This window comes from Sminthopsis crassicaudata, chromosome 2 (assembly GCF_048593235.1).
Source record: "Sminthopsis crassicaudata isolate SCR6 chromosome 2, ASM4859323v1, whole genome shotgun sequence".
In the NCBI taxonomy this organism is placed as follows: domain Eukaryota; kingdom Metazoa; phylum Chordata; class Mammalia; order Dasyuromorphia; family Dasyuridae; genus Sminthopsis; species Sminthopsis crassicaudata.
Window position 1 is genome coordinate 514,644,221 of NC_133618.1, and position 7,915 is coordinate 514,652,135.

The 7,915-nt window shown below is 49.2% G+C and overlaps 1 protein-coding gene across 2 annotated transcripts; it reads right to left on the reverse strand.

Moving 5' to 3' along the window:
* Positions 1-83: 83 nt before the first annotated feature.
* On the reverse strand, positions 84-5,786 carry TM9SF1 (transmembrane 9 superfamily member 1). Of its 2 annotated transcripts, none has more exons than XM_074294337.1 (6): positions 5,577-5,786; positions 4,545-4,903; positions 3,078-3,699; positions 2,518-2,703; positions 1,191-1,464; positions 84-824 (listed from the first exon to the last, which is right to left on the reverse strand). In XM_074294337.1, the coding sequence occupies exons 2-6, from the start codon at positions 4,884-4,886 to the stop codon at positions 431-433; spliced, it is 1,818 nt and encodes a 605-aa protein (XP_074150438.1). In that variant the 5' UTR covers positions 4,887-4,903; positions 5,577-5,786; the 3' UTR covers positions 84-430. The 2 variants fall into 2 exon arrangements, with proteins under 2 accessions (XP_074150438.1, XP_074150439.1); XM_074294338.1 differs by lacking the exon at positions 5,577-5,786 and adding an exon at positions 5,412-5,560.
* Between the last annotated feature and the right edge of the window lie 2,129 nt (positions 5,787-7,915).

Consider the following 7,915-nt stretch of genomic DNA (forward strand, 5'->3'; position numbering starts at 1 on the left):
ACAGCGCCCCCGCTGGCTCAGAGCCTGCAGCCTTGGTCTCCTCCCCCCACCCAGTCCTGCCCGCTCCGCCTTCTGAGGCAGCGTGGTGGTTTCTTAACAAACTTTATTGTGACAGTCGTAAAAAGAAAATCATTGGAACCAAAACGAAAAGCAAATTAAAAATTCTAATATATAAGTCCTTCTATATATAGATATTCATAGATATTTATAGACTTGTAGGGCCTCTCCCCAAGGGGCTCGGAGACCGGCTCAAAGAGCGCGCTGCAGCGGGAGGGGGCTGGAGCCAGGCCACTTGACAGGACCCCCTCCCACCCTGCCTCCTCCGCCCGCTGTCCCTTCCCTCTTCCCCGGGGGGCGGAGGGCTGGCTCTGGGAAGGGGCAGCAAGCCATTCCAGCAGCAGAGGGCCCAGGGTTGGGCGTCGCTTGGAACTCAGTCCATCTTGAGGTTGACATAGATGTAGCGGATGAACTTGAGGGAAGAGAAGAAGGAGATGGTGCCCAGCATGAGGAAGAAGACATAGGCCGTGAGGAAGGAGTAGCCAAAGAACTCCACGGTCTGCACGGCACCCGACATGTTGGAGCGCCGAGCGTAGTAGAAGACAGAGTAGAAGAAGATGAAGAGGCCCGTGGAGCCCACACTGAGCACGGAGCGCCACCACCAGCGGTAGTCCTCCCCCGAGAGCTGGAAGTAGGTGAGGGCGATGGAGATGCAGGCACCCACGCTCAGCAGGATGGCGAAGACGAAGAAGAGGATGCCATAGAGCGTGTATTGCTCGCGGCCCCACACGGTGGCGAAGATGTAGTAGAGCTCCACCGAGATGGCACTGCCAGGAGAGACCGAGGATCAGGGCATGCAGCTGCCCGGGGCTTCTCCCACTCCCACCCAGGTCATTTCAGGAGGCCACTTTGGGCTCCCCTTTTTGATACCCCATGTAATCCCTACTCATGGGCTTATTGGTCCCACCTTTGATCTATAAATTATAACAGGCTTTGGTAACAACAGGAGAAAATAAAATCAGAAATGAGAAGTTCCCTATGATGACAGAAGTAATGTAACAGATACACAATAAATCTCTAGAAAGCTTTAAAAAAAAATTGGAAATGTTCTCTGTAGGATAGAGCCAGATTATCTCTGAGGCTGAGCTAAGTTGTAGGGAATCGGGGCCCTGGAGGGTGGGAAGTGTAAATACCTGAAGGGCAAGAAGCCACCAATGGTCATGTGGACAACAGTAGACTTGTACCAGGGCTGGGGCGGGATCTCCCGGGCTATATTCTTGGTCCGGCAGGGGGCATCAAAAGGAGTGGCATTGTTCTTACCAAAGATGCCACCTATGACAGTGAGAGGGAAGCCCACCAGGAGCCAGACTGTTAGCAGCAACAGGATGGTAGTGGCTGGAAGTGCTTGTGTCGATCCATTGGCCCAATGCACAGAATTCACCACACTCCAAGTCAGGAAGAAAGGCACTGCAGGGATGGGGCCCCAGGAGAGTAGAGTCAGCATTGGAAGTCACATTCTTGGGGAGACTCACTTAGACTGGACCTGAAGGGGGAAGAGGGGGAACTAACCTGCCATTCTAGCCCTAGATTTCTATATGAACCTAGTCCCCACCACCACCACTCAATTTTCCAATTATCCTTACTCTTGGTCTTGTGTCCAACTCAACAGGAGTCTCAATAACAGGGCCAAGTCTTTCTATATGGGATGATTTAAGAGATGAGTATTGTTCCTGAATTCTTCCCACTTTTGACCAAAGTCTGATATTATATCCATAATTGAAAGTATTTGAATTAAGGCATTGTTCAAAACAAATAGTAACTATGAGAGATGGTTACCCTCTATCACCTGTTATTAAAAATCATGAGCTGGTATCTATATAATGCTTTGAAGTTTGCAAAATGTCTTATGTTATCTAGTTTGATCTTTACAACTCGGTGAAATAGGTGCTATTATCATGCCCATTTTATAGATAAGGAACTGATGCTGAGAGATGTTAAGTGATTTGTTCAGATCACAGGGCTAGTGGGACAAAATTTGAAGTCACTCAGGTTTTCCTGACTCCAAGATTATCCATTGTAACACCACAATTACAATATCAAGAATGAGGCCTTATATAAGAAATGGGACATTTTGATTATTAGACTCTTAGATATACAAAACCATAAGAATTCTGAGGGCAGGGACTTTTGTTTTACCACAGTATAGTTCCAAATCTATTCTCCTATAATCATCTCAATGCTAAGAAGACCACTAAGAAAAGTAAGTTTGCAATACATTCCTGTTGAACTAGAGACTAGAAAAGTTCAGAATTTAGACTAGGGCCCTGAAGGGCAGGCCTGTTTGGGGTATTGTAGTGAAGGTCCAGTAGCTATCATATAACAAATATGTAAGCATTCTCCTACAGGGGAAAACACTGTAAAAATAAACAAACAAACAAAACCCTTTTATACAAATTTGTCTCAGGCCAACCCTCCTTTAAAGCCCATTTTGGCCCAAACCAGGGTGAGTGAAGTTCTCACCAGAGAAGAGGCTGGTGGTGAGAATGATGTTCCAGACCCAGCGCTCGCCTCCAATCTGCCGGTAGAAGTGGCTGGACACATAGCCAGAAATGCAACAGGTCAGGGCGTACAGCAAGATGGCTGCTGAGTTGATGGCGCCGTGCCGGTGCACATTGAACATGCCCAGCAGGGCCATGACGATGATGCCTACAGGGTAATAGTGTGAAGCCTGTATTAGATCTTCCCTATCCAAATCAACCTTTCCCCTTATTCATACAGGAACTCCAATGGAAGAATTTGTTCCCTCTTACCCCCTCTAAACGAAACTACCAATTTTTGTATTAAACCTGTAAACCCATAGGTGGAACATGCTTTGCAGCTCTCCTGTTTTTCAGGGAGAAGAACCAAATACTTCCCAATAAGAGTACCATAATTTGAGTTGCCGAGGCCAAGCCACCTCCCCCATCACCTTATGAATAGAGCCAAGAGCCCTAAATTGCCTCACTTTCTAGGTCTTCCTTAGCTGGATCAACAGTCCCATTCCCTAGGGAGATATCTTTAGTTGGTCCTGTTCCCCTCACCAGTGCCAAGGGCCAGGAACTGGGCACCCACACCAAGCACAGCACAGAGCAGACCACGACATGGGGGAAAGCGGAAAACATCAGTGTGGATAATCTTCCAGCCATTGTCACCCTGGTCAAAGTCATCAGTGGAACTACCAGAGTTTGGCTCCTCATCCAAATTGTAGCGGGCTAAGTCATTACGAAGGACCCGCATGAGGATGACGGCTACAAATCCCACCAGTAGAAACACCAGCACCATAGAGTTGATAATAGACAGCCAGTGGATCTCCAGGGTTCGAGGGAAGAATCCACCATCATCACCATGGTGCCTGTCGCCCCGACGTTCTGCTGAAGTCTCAGACCAGTGCACACTGTAAGTGTGAGTGAGGTCCAGAGGCTCTTCAGGCCGCACCACATCCAAGCTATGAGGTTTGACATCGCGAACTGAGACATTGGCAAAAACAATTCGATCCCCATGAAATTCAAGGTGAAAATCCAGGTGAGTCCAGAGTCCTATCTTGTGACTATGTGGAAGGAAACCACTCTCTTCCATGTAGCCCACAAAGCCACGAATTGGCAGGTCATCCACTACAAATTCAAAGTAGTATAATTCCTCAATGGCCTGGCGTAGCCGTTCAACCTATGAAAGATAGATAGCATTGGACAAGATCCTCTCAGGAACAGGGTGGCGGAGGATATGATAATCAGTCCATTCTCCTGAGGATCCTCCAGAAGGGTGGAAATGACATTATGGTACTATATAAAAAAAGGTGAGACCAAGTTTCCTTATGGTCTGAATGCTGCCTTAAAACGGGACTTGCTAGAGAGAAAATATGGAAGAGGGTAGATATGAAGAAAAGGAACTGACAGCAGGCAGCACAGTGGATAGTGTGATAAATCTGGAGTCAGAAGGAACCGAATCCAAATCTAGTTTCAAACACCTACTAGCTGGGTAGCCCTAGACAGATCCATAAGACCCCACTTCAGTTTCCCCACTTGTAAAATGTGTATGATAGCACCTATCTAGGCTTGAGGCAAGGACAAAACGAGATATTTGTAAAGCTCTTTGGGGTTATGTAAGTGCTATATGCATGCTAGCTATTCCTATTATAAGGAATTTGTTGGATGAAACAACCTATTTGAGAATGAAAGATAAAATATTATTGCAAATAAAAAATAAAACTAGAATAAAAATTCCTACCCTCACTAGCTTACAGCAAAGCTTCTAAACTGAGTTGTAATCCCACACGGGGTCACTTAACTGAATGTGTTGCCATCCGCAGATATTTGATTTGTGTACCTATTTTACACGTATACCTGAAATTGTATAAAAATCTTTGGGGAAAAGGGGTTGCAAGTGGGAAAAGTTTAAGAAGCCCTGCCATACAGGATGATTATGGGGAAAAACACTTTGAAGATGAGAACATGCTATGAAAGGTAAGGTATCATTTTAACAGGGGAAGAGGTAACCACGGACAAGCTGACCTGGGCAAAAGTTAGTCGCATCTGGCAGAGAGTCCGTTTCTCAACATTCTCTCGGAAGCGGATCTGGTACATGGACTCGGCCATTCGGTCTCCATCCAACACTTCGCCCAGGCTGAGGCTCTTGTGCCGGATCTTTTCAGGGGAGCACACAGGCAGCTGGTAGTAGTGGTAGGTCTCCTGGGGGTTGTGGTAAGGCCCCACCTTGTTGACATATAGCATGACTGGGTCTCCAGGCTGGTAGTGGGTCTCGCTGGTCACCCCAGGGACGCGGCCAGAGCCCAAGAGAAGCAGCACGGCCAGCCACAAGCAGGGCCCGCCCGGAGAGGCGTCCAGAGCTGTCATCCTGAAGGCAGCCTGACCTGGCAGAAAAGTCGCAGCGTCACACGATCTAGCCCGACCCTCTCTTCCCCACCACACCTCAGAGCTCGGCCGCTGTCTTGTGCACATAAAGTGAGATGGGCCAGGTCCTGTCCAAAGCCGTCCCAGCTTTGAGCCCCAGAGCCATCATTCACCATCTGGGTGAGCTTGGGCACATCACTCCCCTCCCCAGCCTCAGTTTCCTCATGTGTAAATTGAGGATGGGCTGGATGACCTATGTCTCCTTCCAGCTCAAGTTTGGGGTTCTAAGTAGTCAGAGCTCTCTGTCCAGTCCGGAAAGGCCCTGAGCCCAGCTAGTGAGAACGCGGCCCTTCCTCCCCATTCATAACCAGGCCTAGCTCGAGGCCAGGGCATCTGTACGGCCCTGACCCTCCCCCGACCGCCCCGGGGCAGCCTCCGCGCGCAGCGCCCCCGCCCCGCCCCCGCTCTGTTTCTATGGAAACTTGACGGCTCTAAACCCTTCCGCCTCCCGAGCCCTGGGGTCCTCACTTAAGGCGGGAGGGGTGACCGAGGCGGCGCCGGCGGCGGCCTCTGTGGGCCCCTTTACAGCCCAAGGGCTCTTGGTTGGGGTCTTTCCCAGAGCCAGCGGTAGCGGCTCTGGAGAGGTCCTGACGTTCAGTGGACCGCAGAGCGAGGGGCTGGCCCAGTACTTGCCTGTATCCAGCAGCTACCCTGGCTGCAGCTTTAAACCTGATTCAACATCCTTCTCTCCCACCTTCTCCCCTTCCGCGGCACCGCCTTTCAGGGGCACTGTCTCGTGGCCAAGCCGGCCTATTTCGGTCTGCGGAGCGGGGTCGGCAGGGGTAAGAGAGAGGGAGTTCTTCCGGCAAGCTGCCCGGGCAGCCCAGGACACGTCACGATTCCAGGCTTCCGCCCACAGAGGGCGGGGACTTCGCATGCCGCCGCGGCCGGTCGGAGCTTCGGGAGGCCGAGAAGTCACACCCCCTAGCTGGACTTAAAAGATCGGCGCCCTTCCCCGCACCAGTATTTGTGGGAGGGGTTCTGAATGCCCCCCGCCCAAACCCCTCTGAACCGGGCGTTTCTGAAGGCCTGTCGCGGGGCTTTGGTCGGAAATATGGATGATAATGGTTAGGTTGAGGAGGATGTGAAAGAGGGGACCAGGAGAGAGCTGTTACACCTTCATTTTACAGTCTAGGAAGCCGAGCTCCAGAGATTGAGGGACTGGTAGCAGAGGCTGAATTTGAACCCAGGACTCTTTACTCCAAATCCAGACCCTTGATGAGGAGCCTCTCCGGAGCACTCGGGAAAATCTTTACAATCTACTTCCAATAAGTAGGCTGTGCTCCCCCCTCCCCCGAGTTGATGCAGTGGCTGCTGAAAAAGAAATTGAGACGTATATCTAAATGCGCTGCAATACAGAATATAAGGGAGCAGAAGGGGTGGGAGTAGAAAATCGGAGACCCTGAGAACGCCGGTGATTTGTGGAGGTGGGCGTTGGCGAAGGGGAATGGCAGGAAACCGCCTGCGAAGCCTAAGCTCCATTGCCTCTCCTCTGGTCATTCTGATCCGAACTCTTCTCGGAGATCCCCAGGGTCTGCTCCCCTCAGCCCTCCCATTGATTTCTAATTTCCAAGAACCAAAGGATTGCTTAGGGTTTTCGTGAAAAGCTCATGGATGGGTTGAATCGATTCTCTCTCCAGAGAGGAAAGATTATACCACCATCTAAATAGGCGGGGGGGGGGGGGGGGGGGGGGGGGGGGAATTGCATACACCACGTCGTGCCTTTAATTCAAGCAACAAAAAGCCTGGAAAAATTCATCCCGGTAAATATAAAGAGAAGTGGGAGACGGGAGACAGGAAGAATCCTTTGACCGTGATTCTAGTTAAATGCTGAGACATCTTTGTTCAGAGAGACCCATCTAGTGGTTCTACCAGCCCCAGACATTGGGTATTTGCTCAGAGAAGAACTTGAGACTTTTCTATAAAACTCAAATCACCCACAGAACTTTCTCTCCTCCTCTTCTGGAGATAAATGGGTGGTTAGAGTACAACTCTACATTGGACTACTGTGGGGGATGGGGCTAAAAGTCACCAATTCCAATTCACCAGTGTACACTCAGCCTTTTCCAGTCTTAATCCTAGTACCTGCAGGTTTCAGCTCTCCATATGTAATGCTCCTGAAGGCTTGCTAAACAAATGATAGCTGTTACAGTCAGCCAAGGATGGGAGATAGAATCATCCTGATCTCCCTTCTGTACATATGGAGAAAGCAAGACTGCCCTCTGAGATGAGTGAGGCTTCTTTACTTACAGATAGCTTCATATTGCACTGTGGGCTCTAGCCCTCTTCCTGCATGGGACTATTTCCTTTCTAGCACCTTTCTCCTCAAGCATAAGATTAGAGAAGACCTAGTGATTGGTTATCCTCATTCAAATGGTTCTTAGGCAACCACCCACTTTCTGGAATTGGGAATATGACCAACATAAGAATTTAGGGTTCTAGGCCCAGCAGGGATAACTATTTTAGTATTTGTAATTTTACTTGATGACTTATACAGTAATGTGTATGTGAAGTTTTCCAGACTACTGCTCTTAGAAAAAGTTATAGTTAAGGGTAGGAAGGGACCTAAGACATGTCATCTAACCCACTCATTTTATAGATGAAGAACTTGGAACCTTGAGAGGGACAATTAAATAGTACAGCTACTCTGTTCTGCTGAGTCCTAAATCTACTGTTATATTGTATCTCCTTGAGCTGCCTTACTGAGAAAGAACATCCTCTCTCTCTCCAGCATACCTCTGCAGCTGCCTTTATTTCCTCCCAAATCCCTTTGAAAAGACTGACAATGGCCATCCGGGTTTTTATAGATTATCATGAACTTGACATAAGAGTAATGAAGTATCAGTGGTGGTACCTCACCTGGAGCTTGCCAAGGCCCCTGCAGGTTCCCAAGCCATGCTTCCTCCTTGCGCTACATGGCCGGTAAGTGGGTGGAGAACAGATTGTGATGTGTGCGGAACATGGGAACTGAA

What these genes read in the sequence shown, in the direction of transcription:
- TM9SF1 (XM_074294337.1), bottom strand. Translation starts at nt 4,886, where the DNA reads ATGACAGCTCTGGACGCCTCTCCGGGCGGGCCCTGCTTGTGGCTGGCC. An exon ending in GTTCCTGGCCCTTGGCACTG is followed by an intron (nt 2,704 to 3,077) that starts GTGAGGGGAACA and finishes ATTACCCTGTAG; the next exon opens with GCATCATCGTCATGGCCCTG. An exon ending in GGTGGCTTCTTGCCCTTCAG is followed by an intron (nt 825 to 1,190) that starts GTATTTACACTT and finishes CTCTCCTGGCAG; the next exon opens with TGCCATCTCGGTGGAGCTCT.